Source organism: Dipodomys spectabilis, unplaced genomic scaffold (genome assembly GCF_019054845.1).
Source record: "Dipodomys spectabilis isolate Male_0828 unplaced genomic scaffold, ASM1905484v1 ptg000210l, whole genome shotgun sequence".
NCBI lineage: Eukaryota > Metazoa > Chordata > Mammalia > Rodentia > Heteromyidae > Dipodomys > Dipodomys spectabilis.
The window spans coordinates 7,034,068-7,056,278 of NW_024870887.1; the positions used below are offsets into that span (position 1 = coordinate 7,034,068).

At 44.8% G+C, this 22,211-nt stretch overlaps 1 protein-coding gene across 1 annotated transcript in view; it reads right to left on the bottom strand.

The window, feature by feature from the left end:
* Window positions 1-22,211, bottom strand: part of Xdh (xanthine dehydrogenase) — a 56,463-nt gene that overhangs the window by 12,365 nt on the left and 21,887 nt on the right. The window contains exons 13-29 of the mRNA XM_042696775.1: window positions 21,411-21,504; window positions 20,809-20,918; window positions 18,260-18,444; window positions 16,208-16,382; window positions 15,377-15,460; window positions 13,606-13,775; window positions 10,806-10,929; window positions 9,095-9,214; window positions 8,263-8,359; window positions 7,342-7,466; window positions 6,312-6,445; window positions 5,805-5,892; window positions 4,681-4,767; window positions 2,705-2,896; window positions 2,309-2,454; window positions 1,446-1,527; window positions 610-705 (exon numbers count right to left, since the gene is read on the bottom strand). Coding sequence (XP_042552709.1) covers window positions 610-705; window positions 1,446-1,527; window positions 2,309-2,454; window positions 2,705-2,896; window positions 4,681-4,767; window positions 5,805-5,892; window positions 6,312-6,445; window positions 7,342-7,466; window positions 8,263-8,359; window positions 9,095-9,214; window positions 10,806-10,929; window positions 13,606-13,775; window positions 15,377-15,460; window positions 16,208-16,382; window positions 18,260-18,444; window positions 20,809-20,918; window positions 21,411-21,504 — 2,109 coding nt within the window. The remainder of the gene's footprint in view (window positions 1-609; window positions 706-1,445; window positions 1,528-2,308; window positions 2,455-2,704; window positions 2,897-4,680; window positions 4,768-5,804; window positions 5,893-6,311; window positions 6,446-7,341; window positions 7,467-8,262; window positions 8,360-9,094; window positions 9,215-10,805; window positions 10,930-13,605; window positions 13,776-15,376; window positions 15,461-16,207; window positions 16,383-18,259; window positions 18,445-20,808; window positions 20,919-21,410; window positions 21,505-22,211) is intronic.

Sequence of the window (22,211 nt, forward strand, 5' to 3'; positions counted from 1 at the left end):
GACTAGGGAAGAGGTTATAATGGAGCTTGGCTGTCTTCTTCCCAAGGTAAGATTTAGGTTCCCTGTTAAAAGCAAGAAAATCATTTTGTAAGCTCTAATCCTATTGGTTCTGGGATACTCTCACATCTGGCTACATTTGAAGAAATATTTTATCACTTGGTTTGGTTAGATAAAACATTCGTCAGCCCATGGTGACTGCAAGTGCCTTTTTAAGAAGCAATTGCTGGATTGTGGTACACAATCTGGTCACTTCTCAGGAGCCAAGCAGAAGTGCTGACTCGAATCCAGCCCCTTTATCCTAGCTCCCTTGTCAGGAGTTTCACAGTGTGGGAAAAATGGCTGCCTTACCATGCATCCACCTTATACCCAGAATCCTAGGGCTTGAAAATACTGGTAAGTGACTCAGAGATCTTGCTGACCAATCTCCTTGCACAGAAGAGGAAACTGAGGCTGAGAGGGGTGAAGAGCTGTCCGACTCCACATATAAAGGAAGTCATGGGCTTGCTGCTTCTCTTCTGACACCTACCCCTGCTCCATTTCTCACAGCATCTTCCCTCCCAATAGACACCACTGTGCTGGAGAGCCATCCCCAGTCTCTAGGCAGCTCACCTGGACCATCTTGGTGTGAAGGCCTTGGCCCATTTCAGTACCCCCATGGGTCAGTAGCACAGAGCCATCTGTGTACACATGAATCAGGGCTCCTCCCTAAGAAAAGAGAAAAAGATCAAAAACAAAGGTAAATCTGGGGCTGGGGATGTGGCTTAGTGGTAGAGTGCTTGCCTAGCATGCATGAAGCCCTGGGTTCAATTCTTCAGTACCACATACATAGAAAAAGGCAGAAATGGAGCTGTGGCCTAAATGGTAGAGTGCTAGCCTTGAGCAAAAGCTCAGGGACAGTGCCCAGGCCCCGAATTCAACCCCCAGGACTGGAAAAAAAATTGGTAAATCCTAACTTAGCTTACAGCTTGGGACCAAAAGTATAGAGCCTAAGGGAAAAAAGAAAACCATCAGTAACATTTTAGATGCACATCCCAAATAAAAAATGGTATCATATAAATCTCATTTCATAGCTTTGCAAGTTTGCAAAGTGCTTTCTTTTGTATCTTTCTCTCTCAAGGTCAACCTCAGAGAGAGTTCTGAGGTGGTCCTTGTACTATCCATGAAGAAACAAGATAAGAAAGCAGAGTAGCTATATATACTCCTACAATCAGAAAGGGTAAAACCCAGAATGTAAGCTCAGGTCTCTTGACTGTCACTGTCTGATGAATCTTGGATTAAGAACAATATACAAGTTTACCATTTCATCTCAACAGTAAAGAGCTCCTGGTCAGCTCTGTAACCAGTGATAAGGGATTTCTCTTGCAATACTAAACATGGGGAGCAGGAAGACAAGAGATGGAGCCCCCAGCCCGGTAGATCTAGACAAAATTCTATAAAGCAATTACTTGATTCAGAAAAGGAAGAGTGAAGCTGATTCCAAACTTGGTGGGGATTATACACAGTCCTCTCTTTTTCCAAGAGTTCTCCCTGTGGGAAAAAGAAATGTTCTTGTAATGTTTTCCCGATGTGTTTTTGTCTGATTGGATATGTTTTCAGTTAACATCTCAGTGTGAGAACATGAGCCATCCCCGTATAGCTTATTGCCATAACTGAGTGGTATTCAATCGTGGAGACAAAAGTAAGAGGTAGGAATTTGGATTCTGGGATTTGCAGTGCGGGTGGTATAGAGATCACCTGGGAATCTTGTCTTCAAAAAACCATCACTCTTCCTCCCTGAGCAGAATTAACATGGGGTCAGTGTGCCCCAGTGATCTTGGCCTGACCTTGATGTAGACAAGGAGGTAATTGTGCCTTCTCTATGCTTGCCACTTGCTTATCTGCATAATTCCGTGAAGAACACAGCGTTGGGATAATTACCCCTATTTTTCAGATGATGAAACTGAAGTGTACTCCAGAGAGATGGAATGACTGCCAACATCAAATTCATGGATGAGTGTCAGAGGCAGGCATGTTACTCCAGTGGCCTTAATCCTGGACCAATGCCCTCAACAACGCAATGTCCTCAGAAGGCACACAAATGAGTAAAAATAAACCACAGTGACGCCCACTGGTGCTGAGTGCAGGCTTGAGCCCCTGCCTCCTTATAAGAGCTAAAGAAAGGGAACTCTCAATGAGCTATCCAAGTTAACAGCCTCCTAAGTTACCCATCCCATTGTAAGCTGCATAGCTGGGGTCCCGCAGACACTCTGTTAGAATAGAAAACACATGAGAGCACCAGAACACGAGCTCCTTCAAGCCTGTCGCTTACTTGTTGAACTTGTCCACCTCACTCCTCCGAGCGTGGTACTGAGAGCTCGTTAGGCATTCATCCCAGCACCTGGGCAAGGTAAATCCCTCAAGCTTCTGGTTGTAGTGCGTCAGGTCCCCTTCTTTGTACATATTTTTTCTCCGCACCTTCCCAAGGAGAGAGGCATTTGGGCCATGTTAGTGGCAAGGGATGGTGACGTGTGTGTGGTGGATGGGGTGGGCTGGTGGGAGGGAGTAAGGAAGGTTCACCCACGACAAGTCTGCAGCAGCCTCAAGGGCACCTGCTCATCCTCTGCAACCATGGAGGATGCCCAAGGTACACATTCATTCTCCCCCCCCACACACACACACATAGGCTAACGTACACTGACTTATGCCAACTAATTCCCCAGCTTACTTCCTCTGCGGGCAGCCCACAGGTCACCGCGACTTCACTCATCCAGTGTTCAGCAATGAGCATCCCTTGAGGGCCCCCAAAGCCCCTGAAAGCCGTGTTCGAGGGCAGGTTGGTCTTGCACATCCGCCCCGTGCCGCGGATGTTGGGGATGTGGTAGCTGTTGTCCATGTGGAATAGAGCTCGTTCCATTATCTGAAGCAGCAGAAACCAGAATGGAGAGAGCAGTGCATCGATTTCATCGGCTTCTTAAACTAGAAGCTCCAAGAGCTGAACACCCAACCCCACTGCTAACTGCTCTTCATTGGACCCAAATCAGACCTGCCCCGAAGCAGGCTAACAGCCTCTCTGCATCCCTCATGTGCCTCTGAAGATGTTCATCTAGCTCCTCTGGGTGGAGCGCTTCCCAAATGGCTAGTTAAAACTGGCCCTTGACTCTTCAAAAAAAGTCCGTTTTTATATTCCATTGTCGATTTGTTTTTATTTCCATACATGCTGTACTCAATAGTTTAGAGTCAAATACCTCTGTAGGTCATGTTAGGAAAACAAACAGCCCTCATTCTCATCACTCTTGTTTATCAGCTACATCATGGTTTGTTTGTTTTTTGTTTTTTGTTTTTTTGTCTGTCATGGGGCTTGAACTCTGGGCCTGGGCGCTGTACCTGAGCTCTTCAGCTCAAGGCTAGCTCTCTACCATTTGAGCTACAGCACCACTTCCAGTTTTCTGGTGGTTAATTGGAAATCAGAGTTTCACAGACTTTCCTGCCTGGACTGGCTTTGAACCAGGATCCTCAGATCTCAGTCTCCTGAGTTGCTAGGATTACAGGTATGACCATTGGCTCCTGGTTCATTAAAATTTTTGATATTGCTGTTTCTTGACTTTTTCAGTTTTAAGATTTCATATTGTCTTCCCTCTATGGGAAAGAGGAATTCAATTCTTGCCTCTCCCCCTTTCGTACATACATACCAGCTACCTGCTCCTAATATCATTGTATTTGCATCTAATCAATAGTCAGCTTAATATTCAAGCCAACACTTGCATTTTTCCATTCAGATTAGTCCTCCCACCTTCTGCTGTTTAGGTAGTAGGGTTGAAGTCATGTCCTCATGCTTGCTAGGCAATTGCTTTTCCACTTAAGCCATGCCCACAGTCCCTTTCTCCAGTTCCCCCTCTCTCTCTTGACTCACATATTCACCTTATAGTAAACATTAACTTTAGTCTTTCATTTGTACCACTTTTATGCACTTATTACTAGGCCCACTTAAACTTTTCCCTGATTCTAAAAATCTGCTACCTGTTTTAGTTCATGAATTGTTAAATTGACTACACTTAGCCTGAAGATTTCTCTATAGTTGGGTCTTTAGGTATCAAGTTGCAATCTAACTTACTGGAAGTCAGTCTCATAGAGGTTTGGGAACAAATAGTTGAGTCTCAGCCAATCACAGTAGCCAAGTTTCAGTCACTCACAGATGGCCAGCGGACAGTGCCATCTTGAAATGAGGCAAGTGCCAAGCTTTAACCAGTCAAACTATTTCTACACCTCACTTCTGTCTTCTGCCCACAAATGCCACTCACCCACATAGTGAAGCTGAGCTCCCTGAGCCTTGCTGATTTTGAGGGCTGCCTGATTCCTTTGTTCTACTAAACTGAATTGGTCTAAAGTTTTTATTCTAAATATATATATATATATATATATATATATATATATATATATATATACACACACACACATTAATACTACATGCATCCTTACACACACATACACAGAATTTTTTAGCTAGTATATGCTACTTAAATTTTGCTAGGTAAAATATCTTAAACAAGAAAGATGACTTTTGTAATCAGAGAATATAATCATCCCTGTGATTAGAGATTAGCCCAGAGTGAGACCCTCGAGGTAAAGTCCAGTCAGGAGGCTCTTCCACCTCCACATACACACATACACAGACACATCATTGCAGGAATGGGTCCTACTTACAGCCTGAGAAAGATCCTGGGTGTTCCCTGCATTGCTAAAGTGATCCACTTCCAATGCCACAATCTTCCCATTCTTCATAAAGCCAACCTGATGAGAGAGAGAGAGAGAGAGAGAGAGAGAGAGAGAGAGAGAGAGAGAGAGATTGCTCAACAATGCCCTCACTCTTTCTGAGATCCTCCCTTCCCACTTACGCTGCCTGCAGGAAACAGAAAGGTCAGGATATCACATCATGAAACAAAGGTGACCTTGAGAGATCACCAGGTTGTAACAGGTGGACAGGCCCCTCAAAGCATTGGACCACAGATAATAAAAGTATGAAAGTTCTACTCTGAAACAGACTGTGTATGCCCATCCATCCTTGACCTTATTTAAGTGAAAAAAAAAAAAAAACCCTTTAGAGACTAGTTTATTTAGTGTAGATACAGAGAACCTAAAAGATCAAACTACTTTCCTCAGACTTACAAGACTTTAGGAATCAGTGAAATGAAAATCCCTTCTGAAAATGCAGTCATGACACCAAGTCAGAATAGGTGGAAGGGGAATTGTCAAGGCCAGTGGGTGAGGAGAGATGACTCCCAGGTATATAGAACCAGGCTGAGCTCTCTATTAATTCATAGAGAGAAAGCATGTGCTGGCCAGAACAGGAAATGGCCATCCACAGAAATCCAGAGAGAAGTTTGAATAGCTCCTGACCATTCTTTGACGGACTGCATGCTCAACCTAACAACCAGTGCCTACATAGAACCTTGGGAAATGTTTCTCACTTAAGCTGCTAAGGGGTCATTGTGACTCCTGTGAACATGCTGATATCAGGTGCCCTGGATGGTGGGATTGCCACTGCTGACAAACTTCTCTCACCCTGACTGGTCACAGACCAGATCAGCCTATAGCAGAGCCACAGAATGAGCGCCACCTGTGACAGCTCTGGAAGCTGGCCTGCTAGCCATCTCCAATACACCTTTCTATGTCGCCCATGGCCTACTTGAGTTTCTCACCGTGCTATTTCTTCGTGACCTTTTACAGAAAATTATGCAGTAAGAGTGACACCAAGGTGCCCTGGACCCTTGTCCCTAGGGTCCTTACAAGAGGACATTGCCCACCCTGACACACTTCCCATCTACAACCTTGTATCTGGCCAAGAAGGGATGTCTGCCTCCGGTTATTAGCATGTCCTCGTCACGGTCCAGCATGCAGCGCACAGGGCGGCCAGTCCTAAGAGAAGAACCAAGAAGGTCAGAAACCTGTTAACCCTCAATAAACCTAAACTCTGTGAGGCTCAGTGCTGTGAATGGCACTGGAGCCTTCATGCTCCACCTGGCACACCAGGTAGATTGATGCTGAGCTGCTTGGCTGTGCGGACACCGCGGGACAAAACAAAGAGCATCAGGCTGGCAGGGCTGTCCTTGCCCTTGGGGGTCCTCATGGCCCGGTAGGGGAGCCATGATGCAGGCCCATAGGTCAGAATACAAAGGATTAGGTACACCTGGCCCTCACCCTTATTTCCAAGGGTTCTAAAAATGGAAATCTGTGAGAATTCCAAGCAGTAAAAAAAATATTTCCAAGAGGAGAAATTCTGGCAAAGGCTGATCTTCCTCATCCCAGAGCCTGCTAAAAGAAGTCTTGGAACTCACTTGTATGCGGCCAAGGCGGAAACTGTGGATACCACCGTACTCCGGGTCTCCTTTCCTCCAAAGCCTCCTCCCATTCTCTTTACTCGGACTACAATCCGGTTTTCTGGAACCCCCAACATTTTTGCAACAAAACTCTATGAGAAGACAAAAAAAAAAAAAAGGCATTGATGTATCTTCTGGCCTTTTCCCAGGGCTGACCCTTGCCTGCCCAGCATGCAGGGGCCTCATTACTGCTGCGAATTTTAGAATTCCTGGGGTGGAAATGTCCTCCCCTTCCAGGGCTGAGAGGTCCTGGAGTCCAGCATCTGTTCTTCACTACAGGCTGAACTCATGCTATCTAACACTAGTTTGTAAGCAGAGAGGCAAGATCACCACACACTTGCAGAGCCAAGCTCAATCTGTTGGGAGGCTAGGATTGGAGGGTAGGACTGGCTGCCTCAAATCCTGGCAACCACTGTCACATAACAGGCAGTCAAGTATATTCAGGCTTAGGGCTGGGAAGGTGGCTCAGTGGTAGAGCGCTTGTCTTGCATGCCTGAGGCCCTGGGTTCGATTCCTCAGCACCACATAAGCAAAAAGAAAAAAAGCCGGAAGTGGCACTGTGCCTCAAGTGGTAGAGTGCTAGCCTTGAGCTGAAGAGCTGAGGGACAGTGCCCAGGCCCAGAGTTCAGGCCCCACGACCGGACAAAAAAAAAAAAGAATATTCAGGCTTAGCCCCCCACTAAGGGAGGATATTCCTTGACCAAGGCCAATATGGCATACTATATAAGTTTATAATATCAAACCTCATTGATATAAAAGCCTTCCAGACTCCATTTAACATGTGAGGAAACTGGGGCAGTAAAAGATTATATAACAAGTTCAATGATTTCATCTCCCTGGTGGCAGTCTGGCACCAGGTCTACTATACTTAAGTCCCTTCCACGACCAGCCCAGAGTTCCATCTTCTCATTTACTTTCTGCTCTCCTGGTCTGCTAGGAGCCCTGTAGTCATAGCCCCAGTACTCTGAGTTAACCCAAAGTCACCTACCTGGGTCTTCATGGTGTTCTGTGTGCTCACAAAAAGTTCCATCTCCCCTGCCTCGCCTTTTGGGACAGCGATGGTACAGTGCGTCTCCATATAGAAGTGCTCTTGGCCACCAATGTACAGCTCTCCTGGAGAATAAATGGGAGCCCTACTGTGAGCCAGTGAGGTGGCTGCTCACAGGTGGACTTGGAAGTCATATATCATCTCCAGTCTTTCCCTCAACAAAGAAATGGCATGGGACTGAAACATCACATCCCAAGTCTTCTCACTGCAGCCAATGGAAATTATGGCTTTCTAGAATTTTAGAAAAGGAAAGGAAGAAATCAACCAAAGTGATTTGACAGCTGAAAATAAGATCTTCATCCCAAACTAAAGCTCTCAGACTCAGTGGAGTTAGTTGGCTCGCTAGTGACTTTAACGATGCCAAAGAAACAGTGTCAAAAAGGAGTTAATCAGCAGCCTTGTCCTGGACTGAGAGCAGTGGACCTATTTTCTCAGTCAGAGACAGAAAGGAGGGGAGCAGGGGGGACAGACAGGAAAGAAAGCCAGTAGAGGATGGTCAAGAAGCAACTTCAGCCAGCGGGGAGAGACAAGGAGTCTCTGTGGTTAAAGGCCCGGAAAACCCCCAATAGACCACAATTTAGCCATTTTCTTCCCTTCTTTCCCAAATCAGAAACACCACACATAATCTTTCTAGGATTGTGTAGGTACATTCAGCCCAAGGACAGAAGAGTGGAAGTTAAAGTGCCAGTGGCTCCAACCCAGCCAGCTGTCCACTGTTTGGGTACAAATGTCAGAAGATCACTCCATTGGCAAGTGTTCGGCACTTACTCCTCTGCCCCCAAGGCTCCACCGGTATCTTTTGAATGTAATTGGCCAACAGGGATCACCCCCATCCCGCCCACCACGTGGCACAAGAGCTACCTGAAACAACATTATCTGCTTCCGAAAATCCTTTCTTGAGGTCTCCTTTCTCGATCTTCAGCTCAGGTTTATAAAAGGAGTTGTTCTTTATAGCATCCTGAGGATCAAAAGGAAACCAGTGACGTGGTTTTCAGAGGCAGGAAGACAGTGATGGGGAAAGTGATTGGCGGTTCAGTTGCTCCCTTGCTTCTCATGACTTGAAGCAAGCTCTCTGTTATAATCCAGAAAAATCATAGGTCCCATTTCTTCATCGTTGGATGAACCACTGGGAAATGCTTAGAAAAACACAACAACAAAAAAGGATCCCAGAAAGAACCAACTGAAGCCAAAATTTAGGAGGGAAAAGCTCTGTTTAGCTGTTTATGAACCTAACTCCCAAGGCTGGAAGAAATTCTAAAATCTACTTACAGATGCTCCTTATTTGTGCTGAGATTACATCCTGATAAATCTGTCATATGTTGCAAATACCATAAGTTAAAATGTACCCAACCTACTGAACATGACGGCTTAGCCTAATCTATTGCAAACATACACAGAACTCTTCTGTAAATCCACAGTTAGACAAAATCATCAAATACAAACTCTCCTTTAAAATGTGGAATGCCTTGTGTAACTTACTGAACAACAAACTGAAGGTGAACAACAAAAACAAAATAGTTATTGGGTAGGCTTTTGCACCATTGAAAACTTGAAAAAACAATTTAAGTAGAATCAGAGTAAATTGGGGCCATCTGTAGTCAAATCCCACTTGCCGCTCACATCTGCTGTGGAGGATGCTAATAAACGTGCCTTCACAACTCACTTCTTTATGCCAGAGCCTTCTCCTACTTACCTCGATGGTGATAATGGCTGGCAGGTCTTCATAGGTGATTTTCACCCCTTGAGCAGCTCTCTGTGCGTGTTCTGGGGTGTCAGTGACCACAGCGCCAATGACATGTCCAACACAAGTAACCTAGAAGCAGAGACAGGCTGCTAAAGACTGCAGCAAAGCTCTTCATGAAGCAACTACTTATGAATGGTTCACAAGCGCAAAGGAAGTGCTTGCCCTACAATAAATCAGAGCACATTTTAGGAATCTCCTGGGACCTTTACCTGTCTTTAACCTACTGACTGAGCTTATAGGGCCTTAATAAATACTTACAAAAAGGTAGGGGAGTGGTAAGATAGCTTGTCTCAGTGATTTCATCTCAAATGATCAGGTCTGGCATTTTAATTGTGGTAGTTAAGATGAAATGTAGATGAAATGGGTTACACATATCTACCATAAGCAAAACAGGAGATGTGGGACCAGAAAGTGTGTTTGTCAACTCTGTTCTGTTCTAACACCATTTGTCTTTGTATGAAGAGCTGGAGACTGGGAAGACAAGGCTCTAATGGCCTGATTACAGATCCTTTAGACCTTGACTCAGTTTTAGCATCTTTCTACCACACCACTCTCTTTTATGTGCTCTTTCCCAGAGTTATACCTAAAGTTCCTTGAAGGCCACAATCATGTCTCATACTTTCATTTATGGTTACCATATATATATATATATATATATATATATATGATCACAATGATCTCTATCTATATGTATATATACATATTCATATGTATATACATATATAGTGATCATTATTTCTTTTCATAATTCAGTTATATAAAAACCTAATGGATACCCTCCATTAATGATTTTAATCCTATATCCCCAACATGTAAGCAAAAATGAATCACTTTGGTACACAAGGTTTCAAATGATATCAACCAATGCTTAGCGTGTAAGTCTGATAAATACCTCTTAAGTCACAAGTAAATTATTAACTTAAATTGGCTAATTCAGTATTGACTTGCTTGAGTCTAGCTGCCTCTCACTAACCAAAATGCTAGCAACACTCCTGGGGACTCTTGAAATTCAAAAACTAGTTGATTTTTCTAGCAGATGCATTCTTTATACAGTTATTGTGTTTTTTATTTGTAGATTTCCCTCATCTTTACAATGATAAGATGCACTTACCCCATAGCAGCACCCACTCACATCTAATTTGCAACTATTGATCTATATAAGAATTGTACAATTCCCTTTGGGAACTATCTTACCAGCAAAATATAAGGATTTTATTGCAACTGTCTTAAAGGCTGGAAGCAGGAGAATTTCATGTAATTGAAATCAATAGATGGACTTTCATACAAGTAGGTTATGGATACACATTCATAGCAGTATTTGATCTCTTTTCTAGTTTGTTTAATACATTCTTATTTTCTTTCAATAAAGGAGCTTAATGTTATACTCTGGATATTCAATTGTTAACTCAAATACAATCACTAGCCTTGTTTTCCTGTCATTTTTGCATTGAATTGTCCTACTTTGCACTAACAGCAACTGTCAATTAAATAAACAAGTAACATTTTGTCCCTTTATGGATCATCCTGCATATTGTCCAATTGGATGAAGTCCACAGCATTTGCAAATGTATAATCTTTCAAATTAGGGATTTGGAACAATGAGCACTAATTAAGAACTTCAGTATTTATTCCATTTACTTTGTATAACAAATCCATTTACCTTATCTTCTGCAAAGATAGTCTCATCATTACAAATCCCAGTTACATTGCTTCCAGGAATATCAGCAGCCGAGAGGAAGCACACAAACCCAGGTACCTTCTTAGCTTCTGAAGTGTCTATGGACCTGCAAGAATGAGCCTTGTGAGAGGCCAGATAGGCAAATCTGAAGCAGAAGATCCAGATGGATCAGGTGGACCTGATGTTCTGGATGACCTGTTCTTTTTAAACTGAGCTTTCCTCCATCCTTACCTTCTCTATCTTCTTTTCCTATTAGGTCTTAATTCAATTCTGTTCTATTCTGCTTATGTTGACTAAATGCCTACCAGGTATCTTTTTTAAACTGAGCTTTTTTTTTGTAGTTTTAGTTGTTTTTTTATTGTGAAAATACTGTACAGAGGGGTTACACAGGTGGACCCATTGCAACTATGAGACGTACAAGTTGTTATGTCGAAAACGAACTTTACAACTTTGGTAGGGGAGGAGGAGGGTTTGGGGGGCGGGGGGAGGATGGGATGGGAAGGGGAAACAAAGGAGGAGGCTACGATGTTTGATAAGAAATGTACTCATTAAACTGAGCTTTTTAAACTGAGCCTTCCTCCACCCTTATCCTTTTCTATCTTCTTTTCCTATTAAGTCTTAATTCAATTCTGTTCTATTCTGCCTATGTTGCCTAAATGCCTACCAGGTATCAGCCATTGCATCACATTATAGGGCTATGAAAATGAATAAACTAGCACAGCCTCCACAGACTTTATGCAATATGCTATCTGGTCTACACATACAAAGAAGCCTCATCCTAGTGAGTACCATTTTCTTTGGAGAGCTCTGGCTAAGCTCCACCTCACAGGTGATTTCTCACGCAGAATCAGCACATTAGGCCTTTGCTATGTTGCTGATCCAATGACGCTGAACATTGGCACACAGCTGGCTTTCTCTCCCTACATTAACAGTGTTATCCCAGTGTGGCTGGGCATCCTACACAAAATTGGGCAATACAGGCTTCAAAAGGTGAATTCTTGTAGAGGTTATCAATCATAACAGCCTAAATTGTGAACTGAGTCCCTATGGGGGCCCCAGAACTCAGGGAAAGATCCAGAAATTGCCCCCCCCCCAAGAAACCATCGTTTATTTAATCCTCACAAGAAATCCTGAAAGTAACTCCAACTGTCTCCATTTTACATGTGGGGAACTCTAGCTCAAAGGAAGGAAGCTTGTCCAAAGACACTCAGCCAGAAAGCAACACAGCTGGAATTAGAGCTAAGGTTAAGTTGTGAAGATGCCAGAGACAGTTCAGCTTCTGCCCAACCACACACCCTTACATGTTTGAGCAGACTGTGGAAATCACAAGTGTCCACCATACCCTTCTACACCCACCCACATGTGGCTTGAGTAGAGGTCACTGGTATGTAGCTGTAGTACTGTCAACATGGACTCAAAGCAAGGACAAAGGAAGAGGCTATGCCTTACAGCCGGAAAAACAATTCAACAGAAACACCTTTTTTCACAATCCTGGAAAAATGTTAAATAGCTGATTGATTTTATCTATGTCTTTCTTGCCATTCCCAGAGTCTGAAGTCAGACCTTAAGCGTAAGTGAAGAAAGAAAAATCAGTAAGAAGTATCGGGGCCAAAGGGAGGGTTTTTCCTGATCACTCCACTGCACTGCGACTCTGTGTCTAATGCCCACCAGCTTTGAGGCTCACAGTCTCTAGCTTGAACATCCAGAAGCCAGTGTGACTTGGCTTCAAATTTGGACTCCACCACTTCTCAGCCTGGGGCAAGTGACGTAGTTTCCTCAGCTGGAACAGAGACATAATAATAGGAGCTGCCTCTGGGGTTGCTGTAAGGAATAAATGAGCTACTGAAAGAGGGCCCTGACACGGCCTAGAACTCCATGTTGTCCCTCTCTGCCTCTTTAACCTTTATATTTCTCTGTCTCTCCATTACCATAGTCACTTTGGGACTCCAGGAAGAACCGGGTTCACAGATAAGCATCTTGTGGCAAAAGGTGAAACTGCCCCTCTGACAGACAATGCCTTCTTTTTCCTGTGACCAGATGCCACCTGCTACCAGATATTCCAGTCTAATGACATCCAAGCACCCTGCGATCTTTGACCAGAACTTCCTAATGTAACAACAGTCACTTTGCAGCCATCTTGGAATCCAAGAAGCTGACCACTATCTGTCAATAACCCCACCTGGCCCATCCTCAGACAATGAGCTGCCTGACCACCCCCAGTGTAGTCTGCCACCTATGACCACATGACTTCTGTGACTGGAACTGTTTAACTCTGTGTGGCTCTCCTTCCTTCCCATACTTCAGCCTAAAATTTATGTCAGTACCCCAAAGACCATCTCGGGATCGCCAAACCCTTTTGTATTACTGATGTGGCTATGTTCAATTTAATCTCCTCCCTTAGCTGTTAACCAGTGCTTTGTCTATTTCATTGGTATGTATGGACAGGTGGCTGAGCCTAGTTCTAAGTTTCTGATTGAGATTTAGACCAGCTGAAACTTTCTGCCCCAAACTTGAATTCGATACTATGGGTAAAATACTTGAAACTAGGTCGTGAGAAATACTAAACGCCACACCTCCCTGGGCACCCGGGCAGACCAGCTGAGGGTGCCATGGAGTCTTAACTTCCTGCTTCTCTCCCATGGTGGCTTGGGATGGTTTCCTGTCTTGCTCTCTAGGCTGGTAGGAAGTCCTGGAGGAGCCTGGTTACCCTTGTATCTCTAGCACCTGGCAGGGTGTGAGATCCTGCCGGACCACCATCGGTCCCCGCAAGGGCGGCACTCACGTAATCTTAGCATGGGCCCGGGTGCTGGTGACCAGCCGGACAAACAGCTCATTGCCATAGCGAGGAATGTCATCACAGTATATGGCCTCCCCAGTGGCCTGCATGTTGGCAGCCAGGTGGGGCAGGGGCCGGCCCACCGTGTCCTCCACGGGCTGATCCTTGGGCACCTCCTGGAACAACATGGTACCTTACCAGTTAGGCTACAACCGTTAAGGCAGACGTTTGAAGAATTTTAATAAAAAGGCAAGAATGTTCATACGCGACCTTTTAAAAAATGAGCATATAAAACATTCTGCCTTTGTGTGTTTAATGATTCTACTTCTGCATAAAAAGTATGCCCTAAGTATCCAATAGACAATCTACGCATAGGAAAAGTAGAAGTAAACAAAAACAGAATGATTTTCGCGTAGATCTGAGATTTGAGCTGATTTTAATTTTATTCTTTAAGCTTTTCTGTGGTTTCCAAAATGTTTTACGATATATTAATTTTATAATGAAGTTACTTTTCATGTTTTTCAAAGTAGTAGGATGTCTAGTATTTTTAAATTGTCTAGTATTTTTACTGTAAAAATACTGTATAGAGGGGTTACAGTTACATGAGTAAGGTAATGAGTACATTTCCTATCAAGCATTGTTACCTCCTCCTTTGTTTTTCCCCTACCCTCTTTTCCCTCCCACCTCCACAACTACATGTCCCTCCTCCCTCCCCATTGAGCATTTACTATGTTCTAGGAACTATAGAACCACTTTATTTCTGCATGTAGGTGGTAGTAGAGATTGCACTCAGAGCTTCAGACAAGCACCCAACCACTTAAGCCCCATCCTCAGGTATGAAATTTGTCCAAGGTCACACAACTACAAAAATGACCAGATTTGGATTCAAATTTAGGATGTCATGTCCCAGAGTTCATGCCCTACACCATTACATTCCAATTCAGAGTCAACCAATTGTAGCTTTTGGGCTAAATCTGGACTGTTGCTTGGTTTTTTATTATTTTTGTTGTTTGGGTGCTGGTCCTGGGGCTTGAACTCAGGGTCTGAGCACCATATCTGAGCTTTTTGTTGAAGGCTAGTGCTCTTCCACTTGAGTCACAGATCCACTTTTGGGGACTAAGGGGGGATGCTTAATTGGAGATAAGCATCTCATGAAGTTTCCTATCCAGGCTGGCTTCAACCCTCGATTCTCAGATCTCAGTCTCCTGAGTAACTGGGATTACAGGTATAAGCCATTGGCACTGACCACTGCTTGGCCACTCCATTGATATTCATATATTGCCTTCACTTGTTTTTAGCTACAATGACAGAACTGAAGAGTTGTAATGGAGACTGACACACAAAACATAGAATGATGACAGAAAAAGGTTGCTAACCCTTTACCTAGTTCTTCTCCAGAAGCTGCGGCTGAGAGAAGGATGTGTGTGTGCACACATGTGTGTATATGGGCATGTGTTTGTGTGTCTGTGCATTTGTACATTAGTCCCACAGAGGGACAAGGAAAGATTAAATGGAAATAATTTTTCTTTCATTTTTTTCTTTATACAGATAAGAATATAATTCTAACAGATATTTAGGCTAAGAATTAGATATTTAGGAGAAACAGCTGCACTGACATCAACACAATCCTCATATCCATCACTAGATACTTATGCACAGAATAAGGAGCTTCATGCATCTATATACAAGTTAGTTACCCACCAGCAATCAGCCACTAATGATCTGTTGTATCTATAAAGGCTTGAACTGAGTAGCAGCCCACGCTGTGTGTACTCACTTGGAAGAGCTGGGTGTTGGCTGGAGGGTCTTTCTGAAAGAGCAGAGTGGCACTGGCAAAGGTGGGGTCCAGTGTACCACACTTCTGTGGAGGTGAACAACAGAGACAGCCATGAGCATTCTGCACCATGGACCTCTCCTGTGGAATTCCCAAATAAGAAAAGTGACACGTTACGTGTTCCCTTTGTCCCCTCACTTTATTGCCCTTCGAACATTGGCTGAATCTCTCAATATCTCAACATGGGCTCTGAGAACTTTGTATGTAATCACTGCACATCTCATCTCCATCTCCAGACCCTGAATGATCTGCACTTCCTCCCCCAAGTGAAATGTCCCCTCTTCTCTGCATGTATGCATGCTGCTCACTCTCTTGCTCGCTTTCCCTCTCCCCTTCTTCCTCCCCACCATGGACATTTCCTTCTGCTAGCCTTCCTGAAAAAGTTTTTCTTGCCCTTCTCAGTTCTCTAAGAAGTATTATTTGATATGAAAGATGTCCGCAAGAAAAATATCAGCCAAAGTAAGAGGAACATAAATTTCTAGGTAGCACCATCCCAAATCTGTTTAGGAAAATGACAGATCCAGACCAAAAGCTAGCAAAATGACAGACATATTGATCAACGGATGGAAGGACAGACAGACACAGAGAGACAGGGCAGACAATCCCCATGACAGAACGCTGGACAGATAAATGGGGAAAAGCAGAGGGATAAACGGAAACATTAGCAGTGGGATCTAAGAGTAGGGATAACTTTAGCCTTTTTTCTTTTGGGACACAGTTCTGCATCTTGTACATTTTCCACAATGCGAGTGCACCTCACCAGCCCGCACTCACATCTGCGGGATGCCCCTTGCCCAGCTTCTGAAGCACTGTCAGGTAGAACTTGAAGAAGAAGCTGAGGGTCAAGGTGCGCCGGAACTCCACCATGCCACCAGGTGCGTCGGGAGCCAAGTGCAGCTCCTCTGCCAGGCCTGCGCACACATCCTGCAGCAGCTCCTCATTCCAGAACCTGCCAGACGAGGGAGAGACAGCTGTGCGCACGCTGGCTCCCAGCCAGCAGCACGTGCAAGGCAAAGCCTCAAGGCCTCTGGCTCAAGCAAACATCCTTTCCAAAATGGCATCTCAGAGCCAGATTACTTCATGCAAGTTGCTTAACTTCCTTGAGCCTCAGTTTCCTTATCTTTACAAGCACAAGCAATTTCTTTTAATCACAAAAATAGTAACAGTTAAACCCATGGAATCCTTATCATGTGTAAGGCAACGTTCTCAGTGCTCTATGTGACTTGTGACTTCTCATTAATTGAAAACATACCCATTCTGTCACTGAGAAAACTGAGGCAGTGGGAGATTAAGTACCTCGTAGTACTAAAGCCAGGGAGCCAAATTTCAAGTACGCTTTATCCATCTTATGTGGGTTTGTAGGGTTTCACAGAGTAATGCCTGTGACACACTTAGCACAATCACCATCATATGATCACTATGACAATAGTAGTAGCAAGTAGTAATAATACTGGTAGTAGGAGTAGTAGTAGCCATGGTACTAGCAACACTACTATTAAGAATAGGGGTAGCAATAGGCCTGATGGCAGAAGAAGCAGAAATGATAGTAATAACAAAAGAAGCAATAGTTATTAGTGGAACCAAGGGTAATAACACTAATAATAATAGTGGAATCAGTAGAACTGCAAAAATATTAGAAGTTGTCTTAGTTAGCAGCAAAAGTGGCTACAGAAGAGTAGCAGTAACCACAGTAATGCCAGAAAGTAGTGACAGTAATAACATGGGCAACAGGGATAATACTACCAGTAGTCATAGCAACTGCTACCAGTAGTCATAGCAACAGCTGCACTCATAGCAATGCATATGGTGGTAGCAACAATGGAAGTGAGCGTAGTAGCAACAATAATGCTATTAATATAAACCTAGAAGAAGTAATAGAAGCATCAACAATAGTAGTAGTTATCATAGATGAGAGAGAAGTAGCCATAGTAATAGCAGTAATATGATATCAAACTGCAATAATGGCAGTCATGCTAGTGGTGTTAGGAGGAATAACAGCAGTGATAGTAATAAAACAAGTAATAATAGTGGAAGAATAATAGTGCTAGTAGCATGGATATCAGAAGGAGGTTACTAACTCTAGAATCAATAATAGTAATGGCTGTGGCAGAAGGTTGTTGGGGTAGTAGAAACAGCATGGTCACCATAGTCATAATGGTAGCAATACTAGAAGTACACCAGTAGTAAGCAGGATAGCATGGAAGTAATAGTAGCAAAAGAACAAATACCAGAAGCAGCAGCAGGAGAAACGCAACAGTGGTTGTAGGTACAATGGCATAGCATTGAACCAGCAGCAGCATTAGCAGTGATGACACTTGCACAGTAGCAGCAACATCACAGCATGTGACACTTGACAACAGAGACTCACTCTGAGAGGTGTGTCATTGGATGACCTAGCCAGATGCCACAGCTACTCCCTGGGTCGGGTGATGTGTGGTGTATGTGGCTTTACTGCTCCTGGGCAGCAGGTCACTGGATTGAATACCAGTGATAAATATCTGTGTGTCTAAACATATGTAAGTTGTAGAGGACACAACATAAACACCAGGAGGTTGGAGTTGTTCAGCTCTGTTGTAATCTGTGGGACGCCATCACCTTCCATGAGGTTATCTGGCTGTGTGTCACTGCACCAGCAGCAATGGCCTCACCTCACGTCCCTCCCCTCCTACTAACACCTTTCACAACAGTGAAGCAGCAGTGGGCAGGCTAAGCACAGCAGCAGCAGCAGCAGCAACAGGAGTACTAACAGCACAGTAATATTCTAGTCACATTCAAGTAGCCACTGTGGTGGTGATCATGGCGGTTTCATTTGGTGGCATCTCTTACTTGGACACCTGCTTTGGCGTGGTCTTGAGGGCTGAGATGGTTCTGTTGGACATTCCACCATAGCAGAGGGACAGCTCCTGCACCTCCGTGGTCCCTGGCTTGAACAGGACTCTCATGCCGCTGGTCACCTTGGCAATGTCATCTTCCCTCCGGGAGGCCTGCTTGAAGGCGGAGAAAAACTCACCCTGAAAAAGAACAGGGAGATGCTGCTCCTCACCTTGTCTCGCAAGTGCTGTCAATGGTCAGCCTGAAATAACGGGATTGTGAGGGGAGAGGGGAGGGGAGGAAAGGGAAAGGAGGGAAGGGAAAGAGAAGAAAAGGTAAAGTGAGATGAGTAACAGTGAAGATGAGGTGAAGGAATATGAGGAGGACAGTGGAGGAGAGGCGAGAGGAGGGGAAGAAATTGGAAGGAAGGGGAGAGGAGGGAAGGAAGAGAAGGGAGCAAGTTGAAGTGAGATGAGTGAAAATGAAGATGAGATTGGGTAAAGAGATATGAGGAGGGGAAGAGAGAGGAGGGAAGAGGAAGGGAAGGAAGACAGGGGAGGAAAGGTAGAGTGAGATGAGCTGAAGTGAAGATGGAATACAGTGAAGGAATATGAGAAGAGGGGAGGGAAGGGGAAGGGAGGAACGGAGAGGGAGGAGAGGAAAAGCCAGCAGGGATTGGAGGGGAAAGGAGACGAGGAAAGGAAAGAGGAGGGGAGGAAGGTGATACAAACATAGTGATCAGCTAGGTGCTGGTTTGGAATCGATGACAAGACATAACTGATTATGCATTTGGGAAGTCCCAGGTTGCATCATTAGAAGGGAAAGGGTCAGGATTTCGTTCCTAGGGAAGCAGAATGGGGGACAACTGGTCCCCACAGAGCAGGCAGCTGGAAGAAGGAAGGATACCCCCAGGAAGGCTCCCACAGACCTTCCCTGGCCCCCACTATCAGAGCCAGCTCAGCCTTTCCAGCGCTCACAGTGAAACTCACTTGGCCGGGTGGCCTGTCTAGCAGTGACAGAGAGATGGTACACACCATGAAGCCTCCTCCATTGAGCCTCCCCAGGTGGCCTGGACTTTCCTTCCCCCTAGACTTGTGGTGACTTTGAGAAATCCTGCCTCCTGAGCATCAGTCCTACTGTGAGATCACTGTGGCTGTGCTTGCACTTTGGGTCTTTGCCTCTCCTGGGCCTGGGCCTGAGCCTGAGTCTCTGGGGAGAGGACAGCAGGAGTCACATGTTGGGTTCAACCATTGACTGGTCCTTCTATGTCAAGTTGTTCCTGAGTTTTGTACTCACCCTCGTCCTGGACATTGTGATTATTATCACAGTCTCTTGCTCTGACACAGAGAGACATGGAGTCCCCTCCTACAGGCTAAGGTAGCTAAGAAACCTGGTGAGATCATAGCTCTGGGACACTGAACTTGAATTTGGCTCTTTCCTAGGACCAAACCATTCATCATGACATTTTCACTGGTGTTATCTGGGTGATAACATCCTTTCTTGAGAAAGCTTTGTAATTTGGGGTTCTAAAATCTCATTTCTTGTATGACATTATGACTTTGTTAATGTCCGTCCCTGGAAAAATTAAAACTGAGTGTACTAAACTTGTTTCCTCCCACCTCTCCCTATTTGTAATTTAAAAAAATCAGTGATCTGTGAAATTCAAAACCCTGGGAATCACTGCTCAAAACAATCTGCAAAGTTAAGTCCCAAAACCATTAAGAAGCCACCTCAGGGCCTTAATTGCTGTGATTGAATTAACATCCCATGGAGGAAGGTCAGAATCACCAAGGGCATATGCACCTCACGCTCACAAAAGCAAAGCGTGAGTGGAGTCAGCCCGTCACCTTCTCTGAGGAAGCAGCTGCTGCCAGCCCTCCCACAGTACTTTTCTAAAAGGCTCATTGTGGACTTGTCCCGAGTTGGTGGCTGCTGAGGATAGAGAAAACCACATCAGGTTAAGCTAGTCCAGGCCCTGAGGAATAAACGCAAGATGGCCAGAGGAGCCCAGATTTCCCCAAACAGACCAGACCAGCTGCTCATGAAGCAGCAATCTCACAGTGCCAGCCCAGAGCAAGGTGAGTGAACCAACGTCCCAGCAGAGTCAGAGCCAGCATATGAGTCCAACTCAAAGGCAGTGAGCCAGGGCCTACCCCTTCAATGAGGAGATAACAGTACTCCTGACCCTAAAACAGCTGGATGTGTTCTTGGGAATGTGCCCTATTACCTAGCGGCAGGTGTTCTCCCTTGGCTTCCAGACATGGGCCAGTAACCTGGAGAAGCTCTAGACCTCCAGTTCTCAGAATAATCTTTTCAGAAGGCATAAGGTACCCACTTTGCAGAGGAGTACACTGGGGCGCAAAGTGCTAAGTGATTCTCTGAGGCATCTATGTCTGGCTGACTGGCTAGATAAAGTTAGTTCATCCAAGTCCAGAGATAAAGAACCAACGTTAAAGTTGGGAGTTGCACAAGTTGGTCATAAGATAGACTCTTAGCTCTTGGTCTGGAGCCCAGCCAGGGGAAAAGAATTCAGGCAAAGCCTGGACCAGCTTCTGCTGCCTCACCTCCCTGCTATAGGGAATCTCTATGGACAGCAATATCTCTTCTGGACTGAGCAGGGTCCTTCTGTAGCCAGGGAAGAAAGTGTGGTCCATTCGAACAGTTCTCTTTGTGCCTGTAGGTAGACAGGATAAAGAAGGCTACATGAGGGAGGGGCCGCGTCAGAAGGAGAAACTAAGACCCTACTAAAAAAAACAACAAGTGCAAATGATTGGGAGTATGGCTTAAGTGGTAGAGCACTAGCTTGTCATGAGTTTGAACCCTGATACCACTAAGGAGAAGAGAGAGGAGGGGGAGGGGAGAGGAAAGAAACAGTAAATCAGCTGGTGCTGGTTTGGAATCAAAGACAAGACATTACAGACTAATGCACTTGGGAAATATTTGAGGGGAGGGGAGAAGGGAGAGGAGACAGGGGACAGGGGAGAGGGAGGAGGGGAGGGGAGCTCAACTATCCCACACCTCCAACCTAGCAGCTTCCATTAATCCAAGCCTTGGGACATCTGAGTCACTGAATTCACCACTCTTTCTCTGGAAAAATGACCTGTGAGACTTTTCTCCCCCAACCCATCTTTCCAGCCATCTTTCCCATCTTCTTCAGGCAGCTCACCTCTGGACATAAGGGTCAGCTTGGCTCCACTAGCCATGAACACAGGGTTGAGATCAGAGATGGGGCTGGCGGTAATGATATTCCCTCCGATGGACTAGAACAAGCAGAAGGAGTTAGAGCCTTGCCCAGGACTCAGGCAGCTGCTCCTGCACACGGGCGGGGGTACCCGCTGCTACAGCGGGTACCTGAGGACCTGCATCCACTGTTAGAGAGCCACAAGAGCAACACGGTGAGCATGTGGGCCTCTGGGGAAATGTGCAAAGTTGAAATCAGGACCCTCAGGCTGGAGTCCCAGCTCTGAAATGTACAAGTCAGTACATTTACTGAAATGTACAGGTCAGTAAACTGTGGCAGTCTCTCTCAAAGTGACCTCACCCAACCTTTTCTGAAAGGACTGAGGTGATTTATCACATTTTTCCTGTGTGCAATAAAATGAAATGGAAGATAAAGATCAAGGAAAAAGAGCAGGAAGACTGAAGGATGAATCATTTGTTCAGTTTGGATCTGAACTTCCTGGCAACTTGGAAAAAAACACAAAAACTAGAAGAATCAGATAGACAGTTCTCTTTACCGGAAATGAGGAAGAAAAGCGATGTGTAAGGCCAACACAATCCTTCCTGGAAGTGGATTGAGCAGAACTGGGCAAAGGAGTCGAGAGTAACTTAGCTTGTGTTTCCTTGTCTATAACCAGACACAGCAGGCGCGTGGGAGCGGGAGGAGAGCAAGGGCAGCCGCTTTGGTTTTGCCCTGCTCTGTTTCAATTTTTGAAACAGTTTAAAAAATAGAACAGAGGGGGTAGTT